Consider the following 18,804-nt stretch of genomic DNA (forward strand, 5'->3'; position numbering starts at 1 on the left):
ACAGAGTCGCCATACCTGTGACGGCGTGTGCGTGGGTGCATGCAGAGCGGGTGGGCGCGCAGGTGAGGCAATGGCGTGTGTGTGTGTGTGTGTGTAGGTGTGCGCGCCCACCCGCTCTGCATGCAGTGTGTTTCCATTTTGCCGTCTCTGCCTTCCTTCTCCGCCGTGGTTTCCCACTTCTTCTTCACGTTGCGGCAGGCGACATCAGGCGATGTAAGACGGCGGTGAACCTTCACTCCCGTGGTGGGTGTCGGCCCAAAGGCAGTCGCGTGGAGCACAAAGGGAAAGCGAATTAATATCGCTGAGACGCAGAGCCCCCCGTCGTCGACCCCCTGCCTGCTGGTGGCATACGTTGGCGTGCAGACGCGCGTCTGCCTTGCTTCCACACAGCAGTCTTTCGCCCGGTGACGCCTCGCACTGTCTGGCGGTTCCTCCTCCTCTCCGTCCCTCTTCCGTTCACCCTTTCGCTGTTTCTGGTGTGTTGTACTTTCACTGCGGACTGAGCGCTCCTGTCAGTGTGCGAGAGAGGCGGCGCATTGACAAGCACCCCCTCCCCTCTGCACCCCCCTCACCACGCCTATGGACACCAACGTACAGGCTCACTACAACTGTGTCTGCAAGTCGCGTTAGATTTGAGTGTGTTGGCACACCCAACAGCTCCTTCTTTGGCCGTGCGCTTCTCTGCTTGCCACGTCACTGGTGGCCGTCTCTGCTCATCCTACAGAGGGAGAGAGGGGCGCGCGTATGCATAAACGTCCTGCGCCACCGCGTGCGCGCATTTCTCGCCATAGAGCGAAGAAACTGAGCTCTTTTTTCGATCGCCCATGCCAATCATCCTGCGCGTCTGTGTCGCCATCGAGTCGGATCTGCCTCTGTCGGCGACACCGATGGCGCCTTCGTCGAAAGCTGCTGCCGTGACGGACGCTACAACTACAGTCAGTACCACTACTACAAGCTCAGGCAAGCTTGCGGCGTCCCCGTCGATATCAGCAGCGCATAGCACAGTGAAAGCAGCGGCGTTATCATCTACTGGTAGCAAAATGTCCAAGAAAGCGTGTCACTCTCGCCAGCCCACCTCGCTCAGTCAACTCTTCGAGGAGTCGAAGCAAACAATCAGGTCGGTCGCTGCACGTGGCGACACGCCAACTCAGGGAGGAGACAAAATGTGCACCGCTGCCACGGCGCACGATTCTCGCCCGCTTGCAGCGATAGTCACCGCCTCTTCGAGGAGTGGTGACCATCTCAACTCCCCACGACCGCAACAGTCTGCGCCCGACATATCCGCCTCAAGGTCGTCTAGATCGCCAGGGCTACAGCACATGGCGGCTCCACCGCTGAAGCGTCACAGGTCGCTGCTGTGGCTATCAATTCAGGTGATGTTGACTACAACGGTGAAGGTGATCCTCCAGCAAGTTCAGGACACGGTGGAGAAGCGTATGTGCGCTCGAGTGTGCGTCGACAACTGTCATGACCGCAACCACGAGATCAGCGGAGTCGACAGTGTACATTGTTCTCTAAACCCCTGCGCTTTGATGTCAGACAGCAGCAGCGATACTGGTGATGGCAAGGGCTACAATGGCGGTCTCATCGTGGGTGCTACCAGCGCAGCTCAGCCGCCAGCTTTACGTACCGCTACACTGACCGATCGTTGGCGCGACGAGGGGCTCTGTCTCTGCCTGCAAGACAAGGATGGCGTATATCACTGGGTTGGCGGCACGCATCACTTCCACGAGGTGACCGTGTTGCGAGCGCCGTTCATAGCAGAAGCGTGTCTCCGCTCGCACGCCGTCTTCGAGGAAGAGCGGCGCAGGCGGTGTCGCCAGGCGAGACAACAGCTCTCCTCATCAATGCGGTCGTCGTCGTTGTCGTCGTCAGCCTTGGCCTCAGACTCGTCTCTGCTTTCTCGTTTCAACCGCAACGCTGAGGACACTCGCCCCGTCCGCAAAAGTCGTGAGTGCAGCAACGGGCGTTCAGACCGGCGCGCGGAGAAGAGAGGTGCGAGGCCAGCAGGCGTGTCCGAGAGTACCACAGCCCCTTCGACCACCGCAACGGTGGCTTACAAGCACGATGCGGCTGACATGCTGGCTGGCCAGGCTTTTGCCCAGAAGGCCAGTGGGCTAAGGTTCGCCTTCTTGAAGGGTGTTGTGGTGCCCATGGTCGTGCTGCGGCAATACAACCCCCACCACGTCATGGTTAGCAAGCACCACCCACACGACCAAACTCCTTGGCAGTATGCCGAGGTGCGGGTACCGGCTGATATGCAAGTCGAGCCACTGGATGGCTCTTCGTTCAGCTCTGTGGCTACAGAATTCTGCGGCACGGCCCAGGCCAGTGTGAAGGAGGCAGCTGTCGAGGCCTTTACTCATGCAGAGCCATTGGCGCCACGAGTGGCAGTCGTGCCAAATTCGGATAGGCCCGGCAACACGGCACTGCAGTCGCCCCCCTCATCGAACAGCACCAAAACTCCAGCAAAGAGAGATTTCGAAGGTGAGGTACGTTCTCTTACTACCGCGTGGATGCCCGCGTCTTCTTCGGTGCTTTCTGTGTCCTCGGCCTGGACGCTGGCAAGCCGTTCCTCGCTGCCTAACGAGTCGTGCGAGGCTACAGCAGACGCCGACGGTCCCAGTGCCCACGCTATGGTGTTTGACACGCAGCAATGCCGCTCTAACCACTCGATGGAGGCAGCGGCAGCGAACACAGCTGCAGCTGCAGGGCCAGTTGGTCTGGTGATGCCCACCACAACAGTGGAGAGGGCGAGTGAAGTGAATAATCCGTGTGCCATGACGGGCGCCCTGCGTGCGCGAGGGATCATTCACCGGCAGGCGCGTGCAACTTTGGCGGCGGAGGAAGACGCAGCCTGCACCGCTCTGGCGACAGCGCAGCGAGACTACGCTGCCGCGCTAGCCGAGTACAAGGCAGCTGTGCTGTATTCACGTGCTGAGCCTACCGCCGTAGACGAGTGTGGGGTCCAGGTGTCACAGCCAACGCCGTTTCCTGATGCAGAGCTGACGTTTCTCTTGCAGCGCAAGATGGAAGTGCAGAGGCGGCTAGAGGTATACTGGCAGGCGGAGCAGCAGTGCGAGCGACTGACCACGCTGACCGAGTGTTTAGAGAAGGAGTTACGGGAGCAGGAGGAGCGACGCGAGTTGCTGACGCAGCCGCTACGCCATCGCAACGACAGTGCCGCCTTTGCTACCGGCTGTTAGAGTGATGGGAGAAGGGGGGTGGGTGGGTGGGTGAGGTGACGGCGGACGTGTGCCCGCAAGTGCTTCATCGAACTGAGCGTGCCTCCGCCCCGCCCTTCCTTCCCCTGTACTCCGTGTGCTGAGTATGTGCCGGCTGTCACTTGCGTCCTCTGCACCGTACGCCGCCGACACCCAGGAGCAAAGCAGCGAAAGAGATGAGTGGGCAGCGTGCGGTGGCGTGTGGCCGACACGGAGCCCTCCCCCTTCCCCACCCGAAAAGTGTTGAGTCGAGCACTGGTGGAGAAACTCGAGGCTTGGGTGCGTATGTATGTGTGCGTGTGTGTGTGTGTGTGTGTGCGTGCTGGTATGTATCAGCGTGCGACTCACATGACCACCTTGACTGGGTCTCCTTTGACGGCACTGGGATAGCGTCACGCACAGACACACAGAGTGCGCTCTTCCAACGAGGAGTTTTGCGCAATGGTACAGGCATGGCCACTCACACTCCACACACGTTCGCGGACTCCAGCCTGGCTGAGTGTGCCTCGAAGCACACGTGTCTGTCTTCGCGGTGGTGCCCCTCGCCCCCCTCCCCCCTTTTCCTCTGCGTACTAACATCCCTTCTGCACTCGAATGTTTCGCACAGCGTCGCCCTCTCCCCCTCTCGCACTTTCTTCTCCTCGCAGTGTGCGTGTGTCGTGTGACACCCCTCCATGCGCACCCACATCTGCAGCGCGCGATTTCCTCCCCATTTGTTGGAGGTGCGTTGAACGACGTGCCTGCCTTCCACACCCATAGAGTTGCGTTGTGCCCTCTTCATCCCTCGTGCGTTTCCGCTTGCCTGCTTCTCTGAGACCGGAAGGGGGATCAGCACTTACGCAGCCACGTACGCGCCGATCGTAGGTGCGACCCTTTTCGATCCTCCCTCCTGGATGTGGAGTGCTCCCTCGACAGAAGGCGCAAAGAGCCGATTTATCCAGACTCCCTTACAGGCACCCCCATCACCCCACCACACATGCCGGCCTCGAGGGTGCATCCGGGCACAATGGCAATGGTGGTCGTTGTGGACGTGATCAGCCCTCTTGCGCAGAAGACAATCTCCTCCTCGCCCACGGAGGCCTCTGCAGTGGAGCGCCTCGAGATTGATGTTGATGTTGTGCCCTATACCACAACGGCAGACATGGTGCTCGCTGATGTGGCGGTGGCTCTGCAGGAGAAGGGGCTGACCATGTGTATTTCCCTCCAGGAAGCCGTATTGGCATCAGGGAGCGTATTACCTCCGCTGACTTGGTTGCAGCAAGCCATGGGGGCCAATGACAGCAGCGGCTCAGACAGGCGGCAAGTCTCATCGACTCTGTCTATTGAATGCAGCTATGCAGTGGCTGTGCAGCACGCACAGAACTCCGCAGACTCCCACCAGATGCTCGCTACGGCGCCCCCGTTGCGGTCCTCACTAGTGCTTCACAGAGGGGGCGACTACATTCTGGAGGACGTGGAAAGACCCCTCAGCCAGCCAACTGCCGTCTTGTCGGTCGTGCCTCGGTCGATGGAGGTCACCAGCAGCATTGCAGGCAGGGCACCTGCCCAGGCAGCACCTCCTATCACGTCTTTCCTCGACGTACTGACAGGACCCCCTGCGTCAGAGAATGGCGCTGTGGAGGCAAACGGGGCACCGCGCGCCCCTTATGCTCCGCCGCCGTCTCCCCTACGAGGCGGCGCGCCAACGACGATCGCCTCCAGCGTGGTTAGTGGCGGCGATCTGGCGCCTGTCTCTCAGCATACCACAGCTTCCGTCACCGTGAGCAAAGCTATCACAGACGTCAGCCGAGACGTGCGCTCGTCCATGTCTTCTCTGGCTCTCGGCTCTACCGCCCCGCCTCTTCTGCCACCGCCCCCTCTCCCGGAGAAGCAGCCACCAGTACTCGTCGTGGCCCTTCGCCACCTGCAGGCCCAGCATGCACAGGTGCTGGCCCCTGACGCTCAACATCACGACGGCTCTCCAAACGCCAGCACCTCTGTTGCCGCTCCTGCAGAGGAGCAGAAGCACCTGCAGCCCACCCTTTCCTGGGCCGCGACCGAGGCTGCCGTACAGGCGGAGGTGGAGTGTCTGCAGGGAGAGCGCGCGCTCACTGCAAAGGAGGAAGAGGGAGAGGCATCGCCAGCAGCGAGCAGGCACGCTAATACGAGTCTCGACGAGACCGCCGGTGGCGATACCCAAAGCGGGGGTGGGCGCGGCCGGCAGGACGGCGAGACGGCCTCAGGACGATTCTCTCAGCCCCAACTCCGAGCGCAGTGGCTTGCGGCAGTCGGAGAGGAGATTTGTGCCTATCAACGCGAGACAGCAGTGCTGCGCCAGGCGACGAAGAAAGCGCTCCAATGGCGAGAGTCGTCGAGGCAGCAGTTGCGGGAGGAGATTGCGCGACTGGAGGCGGAGGCGGCTCAGCGCAGTGCGGTGCTGGCAGAGCGCGACGTGTTGCGGCGTCGCGTGGGGCAACTGGAGGCGCAGGTGGCTGCTGTGAAGGCGGCGGAGGTGGAACTGCTTGTGACGCAGAGGGCCGCCGCCGTGTTTCCGCCAGTATCAGCGAAGGATGAGCACGCAGGTGGAGATCTTCGAGCGTCAAGCAGCTCTGTCAAGTCGCCCCGACAGTGTGTGATAGCGGCGGCTGCGAAGGCCGCCCTCGAGTCTTTCCGTGACGCTTCCACATCAGAGTATAGCAACTTCTCTGAGCATTCGCCGCCACGGCCACCTGAGCCAACGTCGCCGCCGCCCCCACAGGCATGCCGCTCAGTGCCCCTCGTAGACGTAGATGGCACAGGAGTCAGCAGGAGTGCACATCGCTGGTCCGGCAGACGCGTTCCACTCCTCTATGGCGATACGGCAGCGGCGCCAACGGCAAGCACGGAATATCCACTACGTGAGGCACAACAGCGACCCTCGCGCAGTCGGAGCCGATTCACTATAGAGCGCAGCTTCCTGTCATCGTCCCTCCAGGCTGAGGTGCGGGCAGCGCTGACGAGCGACAGCGAATCCGGTTCGTTCGTCATGGACAGCCTCAGCGACAGCGCGGAGAGCGCAGAGGCAGCGGGGGCCAGCGGTAGCGGCTGTGGCTACGCTGTGACTGCGGTGAAGGGAGAGGCGGCGCTGCAGCCGCCTGGGGCGGGGGTGCGACGGCGAAGGCAGCGCTCGACTACTACTGTGAGTCACATTGCATCCGGTGCGGCGTCTGAGCTGCTCCCCGCTTCGTGGATGAGTGTGAATGCCGCTGCTCCTCCTGCGGCTGCTGCTGCCGTCGGGGCAACTCCGTTCCGCACGACCATCCGAACAGCACCATCATCTGCCCACCCGGTCATTCTCTCCGCAACGTCTTCGCATCCGTACAGAGGCGCACAGCTGCGGCCCCTCTCTTCATCTTTTTCCTGTGATGGAGACTCATGTGATGGGGGTGCGCGGCAGGCGTTCATTTCCTCCGGGGCGTCATCTGATGAGGCAGTGGAGGAGCCGCGTCGTGTGACAGCTGCGCTCCGTCGCCCCAGCCGTGACCTGCAGTCGCACCCCTCAGAAGGGCAGCGGCTGCGGGAGCAGGTGCGCGGCTTGCATGAGGAGATTGAGCGAGGTGATGAAGACGTCACGCGGCAGGGGGTCAGCCTCTATCGACAGCCGCGGAGAAGAATGGCTAGGACGAGGACGGGTGCCTCTGGTGCCAGTCGCAGCGCCACTGCCCCCCATCACGGCCTCATGGACAGGCATTTTGCCCCCGCCGCGCTGGGCGACGATGTGCTGTGACGTTGCTATCGATGGACATGTCGAGTGTGCACAGTCACAGCCGCCGCAGTCCAGATGGGGACGGGCCGTCGCCGTCGCGAGGGCGGCTGTCTCCGTCTTGGACAACCCTCCCCTCCCCACCTACACGCCCTCACACGCACAAAGGCAATTCACCACACGTATCCGACTTTACGCATATTTCCATACATGGTGAGGCGCGGTGGCCAATGACGAATTCCGCTTCTCCTCCTCCCCCCCCCACAGAGCTGAGACGTGCGATCAGCTGAGCGCCCTTCGCACTGAAGGGGAAAAAAGTTGGTGTCGACGAGATGGTGTCCAGCGAGTGGAGCTGTTACCTCTCGACGCTCTGGGAGCCACGCGCATGCATCTCCCTTCCCTCCTTTCCTTCCAGTTGCTCTCCACCACACGTTAGTCATGCTGATCGATTGGGTTTCTCCTCTCTGCCTTCTCGCTCCTCCCTCTCCTCCTCGCGTGAAAGAGGGTTCTACCCTCTCGGGATTGGAGGTGGCCTCTGCTAGTTTCTCTCGAGTGGCCTCTGGCCCACGTCGTGCGAGATGTACGTGGCTGGTGCGTCGTAGCTCTCTTTCCTCCCTCTTCTGTTGGGGAGGATGCTAACTGGTGGTACTACCTTGTCGATGGGTTCAAGACAGTCCAACCCCCCAACCAGCCCTCATCATGTCAGCCACCGGGTAGGGCCATGATGGACAAGGGCAGGGGCGGTCTCTGCACGCTTGCGGACGCCATCGAGGAGAGAGGCGGCCGTTCTGTGAGAGCTGAAACACCCATGTCTGTCTGCCCCCCCCCCTACCTGGCGACGTCTGGCCCATCGCCAGCTCGGAAAGCGGGATGGCGCCCAATCAACTCAGTGAACTGCCTTCTTCTCCCCCTCTCCCCTCTGATGTCACAAGATCGAGTGCAAGAGAGTATTCGCCCTTCTACCTACACAGGCACATACAGATACACGCCGGTACCCTCTCTTTGGTCTGCTTGCCGCCTACTTCTCCTTCTCGTGCTGAACTATAGCTTTTCATTAGCCCTGGCTGTGTTTGATTGCCGCTCTCACCTCGTCAGTCACACATGTGTTGCTACCGCCGTCCACACGTCCCTCTCCTCCTAACCCCCACTCCACCTCATCATTCACCTCTTTCTTCTCTTCAGGGCTACTACACACACGCATCCGCGAGTGGTTCCCTCATCTTCTGCGGTTTCTGCCACACCGAGCCTGCCCCTCTCTTGAATCGGCGCTGATGTCGACGCCTTACTTCTGGTCACGTGTGCATCCGATTCTACAGTCTCCATCCTTGTTTGTGGTTCGACCTCTTCTCCTGCCCCTTCCGCACCTTTCTTCCCCGTTGGTGACGCCAGTGTCCTCACACGCAGCGCCGAGGTGAAATCAGCTCTTCACACGTGTGGACCCGCGCACGCAGGGCGAACATCCCTGGTTTGCCCTCTTGCCTTACTGACCCCAGGGTTTCTGGGCAGGCTCACACCCACATCCACCCAGATCCACGGCACGCATCGCAGCCAATGTCGGGTGTGTGTGGAACTGCAGTAACGACGGCGCAGGAGTCGACGTTGCCGCAAAGGAGCCCAGTGGAGCGCGAGAAGACGGCTCCGATGTATGAGTTCTGTGCAGATGCTGGGCTTGGCGCGGCACCGCTTCCAAAAAACAGCAGCAGCTGGGAGTTTCTGGACCTGGATGTGGGCGGGAGCCTCGCAGTGGCTTCAGGATCCTCGCACAGCGAGCCCGGCAGCTTACTCGTCTGTGAGCAGGTCCCTGCGGACCACGACGGTGACGGGCGTCACTCTCTACACGCGCCGGCAGCGACGGGAGAAACCGCGGCTGCCTCTGCGCCGCCGCCTGTTGCGCTTCTGCCGCTGTTTGACGATAGGAATAGTCGCACCGCAGACGACACCGCGTCGGGGGACGCGTTCGGCGGCGCTGCCTCCCCCCCGAAGGGGCGCTGCCGCCGCCGGTTTGGCCTTGCCGGGCTGGCAGAGGGGCGTTGCTCCCTGGCCCGCGGTGTGTCAACGATGTGGTCCCTTCTCTCCACTACCTCTCAGACCCACCTGCCTGTGGCCCTCACCGTGCCGTGCCCGGAGCTGGCCGCGACGACGACGACGACGAACATCCCCAACGACGATTGCATTCTCGTCACCTCCGCCACTGAGACCATCCCTTCTGACCCAATCGGTGTCTACAAGCATCACGATGACGCCCACAACTCCTTACACGCCAGCGCGGTGGTAGCGGGAACGTCGAGGGTGGATTCACTGCCGAGTTCGTTGCCTCTGGCACCACACAACATTGCCGTGCCGCACTCCTCTTACGAGGGTGCCACAGAGCAGACGGCCTACAGCATCGGTGCGACAAGATCCGGGTCGCCAATGGGCACCACGGCGAATACCATCCTCATTCCTCACGTCATCAGTGTTACCACCACGTCCCTGACTAGCGACGGTGAGCAGTGCATGGGTGAGCCCTGGTGGGCAGGTGTGTGGACGCCAACCTTGGCGGATACCAGCACCTCCAGCGAGCACGCTGCAGTGGCCTCGATCGCGTCGACACTTCCGTCGCCATCTCAAGGCGCGCCTGTGGTGTCGGAGGACGACATTCGACGGCTCGGCGAGGAGGCGGCACTAAGGGAGGCCCGGGAGGCTGCTGTGGCAATGGTGCTGGAAAGTCAGCTGGAGTTTACTAGACCGTCATCCACGTTACCATCGCCACGACCTAATGCTGGGGCTAGCGGGGGACAGAGGGGCGCGCGCGAGCAGTCAGCACTGCTGCCCGCGTGGCTGCTGAAGCCTTTGGTGTCGCTGTGTGACTGTCAGCAGCATCCCTGCAGCTGCGAGGAGAATGGGCAGGAAAGCGAAGCACTGCACCTCCCGGATATTGGTAGTCCCGGAAGCGCGGCCGCACAGAGTAGACAGTGCGAACAGCGAAAGGCAGCTGCATGGATCTCCCGACGCATGTCCTTCATATCCTCGTCATTCCTGGCCATACCTCTCCTGCCCTCGACTATGGCCGGCACCGCTTTTTCTTCGGTGGCGACGGCCGCAACGTCAACTTCCGATGGCGCCTCAGCTGCCTTGTTCTCCATCTTCACGGTAGAGTCGTCGTGGTTTTGGTCGCAGGCCTGTATTGTGTGTGCCAGCGGCTCGCAGCGCGCGCTCAAGGGGCTGCACCAGGTGTGTGATTATGTGTGGCAAGACTTGAAGAACCACTGGTACCCGCAGCTACGTCTCGTGCTGGGCGATCACTCATCAGCGCGCAAAGTCCGCTGCAGCCGTCACACACGTCGTCTTCTCAAGCAGAAGCGCAGATCGGGGAACGGCGAGAGCGCTACGGCGACCAGTGACGACGCCTCTACGGACCCCACCGCGTTCGTCCCTCCTGCTGCCCGTGGAGCTGCCTCGACTTCCCCCACAGGGACAGTGGAGTGGCGCAGCGTGTCTTCGCCGTGCTTATTCAAGGGTGACGTTTGCATTACCCGAGAGTCAACAGCGCACCAGTACATGTCGTGGGGGGATAGAACCGCCGCGGTAGCCACCCACCATTTCCATGCCAGCAGCAGCACCACCAGCAGCAGCGACGCCAGCTCCCCACCGCTGCCACAATCCCCCAAAGATGGCGTGCGACTCTACGCCGTCATGACCGCCGAGGCCGTCGTGTCAGCCGCGCAAGGTCTACTGGTGTTCCTGTTGTGAGGACAGCGAATCACGTGTGCTTCTCTTTGCCTTTTCTCTTTTGCTCTTCTCTCCTTCTCAGAAGACCCCCCCTCTGTCCTACGCGTAACGGTGATGCTGACGGGGGCGGGGATGAGACTGATACACGTGTATGGTCACGCGTGCGGCCTCGCCGTCATCCTTGTGTCTTTTGCTTTCTTTCTCTGCTCTTTCTCCCGCTCACTCTCTCCTCACTCCGTGTGGGCGTGCATGTCTCCTTTTTCTCCAAGTGCTTCTTAGCTTCGACTCTTTTCCTTTTCTTTCCCTCGTGTGCGTTTCTTCTTTCGCCTGCCTCCGCGATGTGCCCAGCTGCAACGGCTGGGTGGGCAGGACGCGCCTTCAAAGGGGTTGGCGGCAACGTGTGCACGTTGGGGTGCAGTGCGTCGGAAAGCACGTCTCTCTCCTTGCATCTGTGCTTGCCTTGTCCAGTCGTCCTTCGTTCCCTTCCCGTTCTTTTCCCTGTTTTCCCATTCTCATTTTGTCTACTGCTGCTGCTGCTGCTGCTTTGGTGCTTCTAGAGTACGGTGCTCTTGCTGCGGAGGCGTTCTGGTTGCTGACGGCGATGCTGCTGATAGCGCTCTTGTCCAACAACGGGCTGTCCTTTGCTGTCGTGCTTTGCTTTGCTTTGCTTTGATTGTTGGTTTCGAATTCACTTGCTCCTTCGTGCCGCCTCTTTCGTCTCTTAGCCAAACACTCCTCTACTGCCTTCTTCTCTTTCTCTACCCCCCTCTGCCGCTCTCCCGCTGCTTCTTCTCCTTTCATTTCTCCGGCTTACGGCGGCCTCTTCTGATCTCTCTCTTTCTCTCTCTCTCTTTTTGTGGGTGTGTGTGCGTGTGCGTGAGGGCTCCTGGGGCCGGTGCCTTTCTCGCTGTTTCACGGCGTTGTATGCGTGAATGTATTTATTTGATGGGAAGGCCGTGCCTTAGCCAAGAGAGCGCTGGAGACTCGCTCACTCTTGCTCTTGTTCTTTTCAACTCCTTACCCTTCTCTCCTTCCGACGCCCGTAAGCGAGTGCGTCAGGACCTGCGGAGAAGATGAACTCCCCAACACGAGCATTTGTCTCTTTCCTTTGTTTGCCCTCGTGGTGTCGAATCAGTGCGCGTCTTGTTCTCCAGGCATTCGGCGGTGTGCGACGAGAAATCGGGCGGGACGGTCGGAGGTGTGTTTGGCCAAAATGGGCGCGCCACTTTTCTATTTTGCGGAGTACCGCCTGTCAGCCCGTACTTTCCGCATTTTTTTTTTTGCATTTCCCCTGAGAAAAGACCCCTGCGACCCCCTCTCCCCCCTTGTGGCCCCCTTCTCCCTCGTTCTGGTCCCGCTGTCCGCACCTTCACAGGAAGGCCCCCTCCGACCCCCTTTCGTGTTTCCACCCAGTGAGGGAGGTTTCCTCGCATTCTCATTCGAGCGTCGACACCGCATAGACACACGTTGATTTTCTCGCAGAAAAGAGGCGCCCTATTCCTGCTGGTATGGCCTCGGTGTATGCGGCACGATCGCAGACACCGCCCAGAAGTTGGATCAAGTGAGACGAAGATGATGATGATGACTCGCTCAGGGCATCGGTGCGACTTTACTTTTCATTCGCTCTCACCCTCTCTCACGCGGTAGCGAAGGAAGGAAGGAGGGAAGGAAAGGGGAGGGGGAGGCCCATATACATGTGTCGTGTATGCACACATACCCTCCCCCCCCCCCCCCCCCCATACACACACACGATGTGCGTACGCACGTCTGAACGAGGGCAGCGTGTCCCCCTTCCCCTTCCCCTTTTTTCTCAGCACTTTCCCGCCCGACTCTCTCTCAGCTCGTTACGTTTTTCTTCTCTGTGGCGTAGCGCTTTCGAGTCTCGAATGCCCCCCCTTTTGTCGGTTTAGAGTTGTCTGGGGCTGTGTGCGCATCATGGCGAAGCGCTTCTCTCTCTCTTTCTCTTGCCACCTCTTCTTGTACTCTCTCCACTGCCTTTCCTCATACCTCTGTTTGCTTCCGTGGGCCGTGTGTCGCCACGCTTCTATGCTCCCCCCAACCCCACATCCCCCCGCTGCCGCTGCCACCACTGTTGCGTTCCTCTCTTATGACTTCGTGTGGGTATTCTTTCAACTGACGTCTTTTCACTCTTTTCATCCGCTTCTCATCGCCACTGTTGCGCTTTTTCTCTCTTCTCCAGCTGCACGTTTTGGGTCTGGGCGTCTTCGCGTCGGGGCGCAGACGCACGCACACGCGTGTGTGGTCGTCCCTCCTCCCCTCCCCCTTTCCCTCAGTGCTGGTAGCTTCCATTTCTCGCCACCCCCTCCACGGCCCCCACTACAAGCAACTCCTGTCAACCTACTTGTTCTTTCTGGCCGTTCCTCGATGCAGGTATGCACATGTGTCTACGGCAGCGAGCAGACTTTACCATCCCCAAGCCGCCCTCCCTCCCTCCCAACGCTGTCTTTCCCCATTTGCTCATTCCTTCTCTCGTCTTTCATATTTCGCTTCACTTCTTTCCTCTCTTCCCCCGCAGTGCTTCTCTCTTGCGCTTCCGTGTGTTCCCTCTCGCATGTCTTCGTCAGGCTCGCCTCTTTTGCTTTGCATTTCTTCCCGTTGTCGTCCACCATGAGCGGCGGTGGAGCCGCCCCGGCCACCGCCCCACAGGGGATGTGGGACTTGACTGAAGCGCACGCCTTTTCCTCTGCCTCTCGTTTTTCTCACTTCGTCTTGCAATTTTGTGTGGCTGTGGCTGTGTGTTGATTCGCTGTGCCGGGCACTACGTGCCTCTCTTCTCCTTCTCGGTGCTCTCCCGTGTTTTTATTTTCTTTGTGCTGCTGCTGCTGCTGTTAGTGTGGGTCTCGCCGTTGTGCCCCTTCACGGGTTATAGAGCAGAAGCCAGCGAGAGGCAAACAGGTCGTGGTGGTTTGGGGGAAGGGGAAGAAAGCGATCGGCGTGCCAACAGTCGGCTGTTGGTGTGCTTCTCTTCCCCCCACCCCCACCCCCCCACCCTCTCTCTCTGTGTGTTCGACCCTTTCCATCTTTGCTGCTTTGTCTTTCTTCCTCCGTGTGCTGGTCTCTCTTCTCGCTTCACCTTCAACCTCTCTAGGCGCCGGCATGCCTGTGCCTCGACGGCACCCGCGTATGCGCCCGCACTATCTAATGACGGGGGGGGGGAGAGAGAGAGAAGGGGGAGGGAGAGGGAGACCATGTGCCATAGTGCACGGCACACACAGGCAAGAGCACACGTGCGTGGGGGGTACTGCCAGCTGTAATGCGCGCGCACGTGTGTGTGTGTTTATGAGCGCACCTCAAGCAGCGGATACTCTGAGGGGCTTCTTCTCCCCCTTCCCCATACACCCCATCGTCAGTGTTGTTCTTTTTATGTTGGCGCGCTTGTCGCTGCGGTGGGTACCCCTCCCCGCCCCCGCCTCCCCTGCCCTGTTCTTTTTTTTTTGTTTGTTGTCTCCTTTTCCTTGACGAGTTGCATCGGTGGATGTGCTGAGCCGGAAACGAAAGACATAAGTCAGAAGAAGATGAGAACAGCGCCGTGGCGCACCGGCGGCCTCCCTTCTCCCACCCTGTGCTTCAATGCTCTTCAGCCTGTCGCTCCGTATCCTTCAATGGTTATTTCGCTGCTCGCTTTCCCCCCTGTACGCGCTCATAGCGGGGGTGGGTGAGGGAGGGTAAGTGGAGGCACAACCGAGGACGTCAGCATGGCGAGCGACGACGGTGACTCTCCTCGACCACTTGCACCGATGTGCACCTCGCTGGTCTCTGCACCCTTGAACGTTTCTCGCTCTCATTCGTTATTGCGTCGCTGCCCGCCTTCTTCTCCCTCTTTCTCCCTCCTCACGTGTGTGACTCACTTGGCCGACATGTTTGCGGCCCAGCACAACCATCATTATCGAGGCATACCACACCAACGTACACACTGACACTCGTAGGCATCGTAGTCTTACACCCCCACCACCGTCTCTTCGGCGTATTACGCCTGGGCTCTCTCTCTCTCTTGCTTACATTCTCACCGTGCCACACGGACTCGAGCACACGCCTGCCTCCCCTACCGCCTCTCACCTTCGCAGACTAACCGAAGGGCATAGAAAAACAACAAAGGCGAGGGCCACGCTCAGCAGCACGGGTGTGGCGCTACCGTGTGGGGAGACAGTGGGCCGCGCTGCACTGAGCCTGTCAACCAAGGGGAAAGCGACGTTAGGAGACGTGACGTTCCACGTCGCGCCAAGGGGCCACTTCGCATTGCCGCAGGGCCGCACAGTGGCGCAGTCCCCCCCTCCTTTCTGGCATTCTTCAAGAGTCGCTTTTCGGCTCGCCCCACACGCATGTCTCAGCGCATATTCCTCGAGTGCATGAGACAGGAGGCCCGCGACCGCGGCGGGTACGATAGAGGGAGGAGAAGCTGCAGCTCCTCAGACCCTGATGATGCGAGACGGACAGCGGTTGCTGCGGCTGCCACAGGGCCTAACACGGAAAAAGATCTTGCAGACCTGCTTGACAGTCCGGAGTACTACCCTGTCGCTCCTGGTGTTTCTCACGGGGATGGAGCGGCACTTCTGTCATCTATTCCACCACCCAGCGACACATCGAACAGCGATGACCGCAAGACATCGCGTGCCCGTGAGTGCGGACGGCAGCAGCCCAAGGGTGACGCACTGAGGAACTCAGCATCCTCCGACGTGCCTCAAACCTTCGTATCACCGTCTCAGGCTTCTCTCATTGCACCACACAACCATTCCGAGCAGCAGAAGAAGTACAAACATTGTGGGCCGGGCCACAGGGATGGTGCCAACAGCGGCAGCAGCAGCGATGGAAGCAGCCGTCGTCACCATGCCAACCTACACTGCCTTGAGAGCGAGGATGATTTCCGTCATCGCCCCGAACACCCGCAACGTTCCCCTGATGCCATCTTCAAGGCTGGTCACGGCGGTGCGTCGCTCAGCCGCAACAGCTCCTTCTCCACGTCTACCACTGCTTCTGCAGCTCGCCGCCACTCAGGCAGCAGTCGTGTGTGTCGTACCAGTCGTTCCGCCAGCAGGGTGGGCGATCTTCGCTGGCATGCAGGCAGTGACTCAAGCGCGTCGAGACGGTTCTCGCAGGGGCGGCCCAGCTCGACGCAGCCTTGTAAGTCCATTGGTTTCACATCACCCTTGTCAGTATCCCTGGGGGCGGCACGAAGGGACCGGCGTGGCAGCATTGCTCGCGTTGAATCTTCCCTCGTTGCACTGCAAGTAGAGCTGGCGGCTGAGAAACGCAACAACATCGACGCAGAGAACCACATTACTACTCTGAATCGCGAAGTAGATCGTCTGCGCCAGGAGAATGCGCGCTTGTCGCGCGAGATGGCGGTTGCCGCGACCGCTTTCCACGGCGCGTCTGCGTCTTCCAACTCGGTCGCCCCCAGCGCTGGTGCTGATTGTGCTGGAGCGACTTACTCGTCTTCGACACCGCAGGTAAATGCAGATGTGGCGTCAAAGCGTATTGAAGTGCTCGAGGCACGTCTGGGTGAGTTGTCGCGCAACATGGAGACGAAGCAGCATGAACTGGACATGAAGGATGAGCGCATTCGCCTGCTGGAGCACAAGCTCGCGGACCAGGTGCTGCTGTACTCGGGGATGAGTTGCATGGGAATGATGGCGACAGGTCTTCCTCAGGCTCTTCAGCCGGTCGCGATGGGAGGTCTCGATTCAGCGACGGCGCCGCGAAGGCAGCAGCAGCAGCGTCGGCCGAGTCGTGCGACCCACAAAGACAGTCACAACATGAGCGATGTGGGAGGCCACAGAACACCTTTGCGGCCGTACTGGCAGACACAGGCGCCGGACACAACCCCGGCGGGTCCCAAGATGAGCGCCATTCGATATGTGAATGCGCACAGCCTGCAGGTTAGTCCGAGTAAAGACAGCGACAACGCCACTTCGAAGCCGCTTTCAGCGGAGCAAACTCGCAGCACTCACGCTCACCGGCACCACAGTCACGGCACTGGCGGGTGGGAGGAGGGGGCACGCACCGGCACAGGACCGCAACCGTCCGCTTCGTCGCTGCGGGCGTCCCAGCTGGATGTTAAGGTGAACCGCCCGCTAAGCACCACGAGAGACCTTCGCCAACCAACCACGCGCGATTCCCGTGCGCGGGGTGAACCTGGCTCGACTGCTTCTCGAGCAGGCAGCGCCGACCACACCAAGAACACCGAGGCAACACCGAGTCGTCGCGGTAGCGGCCTCTCTCCGTGGACGCGACCAGCCACCGACAAGCACAGCTCGTGCAAACGGCGCAGCAGCCGTGGCTCCGTTGCCTCCAGCGGCCAGGCCGGCGGCACTTCGCAACCACGCCCTCTTGGCCGCTCGGGATCGACAGGCGGTCCTCGGCGCCCGTCCATACAGCGGCGCCCGTCTACCTCGTTGCTGCGCTCCGTCACCACTGCGACCCGCGAGGGGAACCAGCGTGAGTCGTCCCGTCGCACCTCTGCAGCGTCGCCGCTCTACCGCCAGTCCAGTACTACAGGCTCCGGTGGCCACCCAATGCACTTGCTCGTTGGTACCAGCGCTGGCGGAGATCGGCGTTCTCTGTCGCCTGCCGGTTCCACGCAAGGCCGGTCGCCGTTCTTTTCCATGTTGAACGGCTCCCCGGGGCGCCGCAGGTCTGCAACCCGCTCTGTGGCGCAGCAGAGCGTGCGCTCCGGCACGTCGACTCGCTCTCGCCCGCAGATCACGTACAGTGCTGACAAGGAGTCTTCGACGATGAGGGGGAAGACGACGACAGCGGTCTTTCGAAGCAGCAACTGCACCAGTCCCAGCGTGGACTCCTCCCACTGGAGGAACTCCTACGCTCGTGATGGTGTACCGCTGCTCCCCTCTCGCTTGGCTGCATCTGCTGGCGCCGCTACTGCACCAAACGGTTCCATTGAAGTACTTACCGATCTCCTCTCTAACACAGAGGCTTGAGCGGAGTGGTAGTGGAGGAGAGAAGTGGTCAAGTGTCTCAGCGTTCGTGTGCCTCAGCGTGTGCATGAGGGGGGCACACATGCCTTGTGTAGCGTTCTTATGCGCGAGGGAGAATGAGAGGGTGAGTGGCGGTGCGAATGGTCAAGAGGAGGTGGGCTGACACGCCTCAGCGCGCGGCATCCTGTGCCCCGTACCCCCACGCCGTGTGTGGGGAGCCAGGCCGCCCCCCTGCCAATGCCGAGCCGCCTCTGGTGGTGGCTGGGCCACGTGCCCACGACGTGGGTTGGGCCAGGGCGGTGTGTCGCTGCGGATGTCGGCGGTGTGGTGCTGGGTGGCGTGGCGGCTGCCTGCGGGGGCGGGCGCGTCTGTGCCATGCATGTGATGGGCTGAGCGCCCGCGTGACCCGAGCGTCTCTCGCCCGGCCCTCACTGCCCACTGGTGTGGGGGGCGTGAGGCACGCCGAGGGACGCCCCGGGCGGCGGCCGGCACGGTGGGGGGCTGCTGTGAGGGGTGCCTGCGGAGCGTGTGGCGGGCCTAGCCTGGGGCAGGGTCGGTGCCCAGGCCACTGGGTCGGCGCGCTGCTGTGCGGAGCAGTGGGGGTCGAGCGGCGTCTGGGCTGGAGCTGTGTGGCAGGGCGTGTGGACGCGTTAATGAAGGAAAGAGTCGATACCGCTGCCCTTGCACGGGTATGTGGCAGCTGCACATCGGTGGAGCTGCCAGTGAGCATTGGCGACAGCTCGCGCATTTCGGAGGCTGATTGGTTTACTGCGTCTGCGTGGGTCCATTTTCCCTGTCTCTCCTCATCTTTGGCATGTGTAGCGGCAGCGGGTGGGTCAGCCGCCGGGCCCACACGTCGATTGTTTCTCCACACAGGCAAACAAATATCAGTCGTGACTCATCAATGGCAGCACAGCTGGTGCATTTGTCCCCGTGGCGCTGTAGGGGAAACGATGAAGTTGACCGAACACGTGCGCCTGGTTACTGTACTCATGCGCGTTACTTCCTCCAAGGGCAACACGAGTCGCTTTCATGCTCAGCCGCAGTGGCACAGGTTTCGCCCATTATGCCGCTTCCTGCGAAGGGCTTCCCTCTTTTCCTTCAGCACCCGTCGTCTTCCTCTCTTCGCGGATTCGACCTGATAACCACGTCTCTCTCTCTCTCTCTCTGGTGCTCTGCACCGTGTGCATGTCTG

At 60.8% G+C, this 18,804-nt stretch overlaps 4 protein-coding genes across 4 annotated transcripts; all 4 read left to right on the top strand.

Moving 5' to 3' along the window:
- Window positions 1-1,376: 1,376 nt before the first annotated feature.
- On the top strand, window positions 1,377-3,206 carry LBRM_17_1280 (hypothetical protein, unknown function; the record flags this gene model as incomplete). Its single annotated transcript, XM_001563845.1, has 1 exon — window positions 1,377-3,206. One exon carries the CDS (start codon window positions 1,377-1,379, stop codon window positions 3,204-3,206), a length of 1,830 nt encoding a protein of 609 aa, XP_001563895.1.
- Window positions 3,207-4,200: 994 nt separating this feature from the next.
- Window positions 4,201-6,969, top strand: LBRM_17_1290 (hypothetical protein, unknown function; the record flags this gene model as incomplete). The annotated part of the gene is made up of 1 exon (XM_001563846.2): window positions 4,201-6,969. One exon carries the CDS (start codon window positions 4,201-4,203, stop codon window positions 6,967-6,969), a length of 2,769 nt encoding a protein of 922 aa, XP_001563896.1.
- Window positions 6,970-8,496: 1,527 nt separating this feature from the next.
- LBRM_17_1300 (hypothetical protein, unknown function) lies at window positions 8,497-10,677 on the top strand (the record flags this gene model as incomplete). Its single annotated transcript, XM_003722928.1, has 1 exon — window positions 8,497-10,677. The coding sequence occupies one exon, from the start codon at window positions 8,497-8,499 to the stop codon at window positions 10,675-10,677; it is 2,181 nt and encodes a 726-aa protein (XP_003722976.1).
- A 4,346-nt stretch (window positions 10,678-15,023) lies between these two features.
- On the top strand, window positions 15,024-17,612 carry LBRM_17_1310 (conserved hypothetical protein; the record flags this gene model as incomplete). Its single annotated transcript, XM_001563847.1, has 1 exon — window positions 15,024-17,612. One exon carries the CDS (start codon window positions 15,024-15,026, stop codon window positions 17,610-17,612), a length of 2,589 nt encoding a protein of 862 aa, XP_001563897.1.
- Between the last annotated feature and the right edge of the window lie 1,192 nt (window positions 17,613-18,804).

The sequence above is a fragment of the Leishmania braziliensis genome, chromosome 17 (assembly GCF_000002845.2).
Source record: "Leishmania braziliensis MHOM/BR/75/M2904 complete genome, chromosome 17".
NCBI classification, from domain to species: domain Eukaryota; phylum Euglenozoa; class Kinetoplastea; order Trypanosomatida; family Trypanosomatidae; genus Leishmania; species Leishmania braziliensis.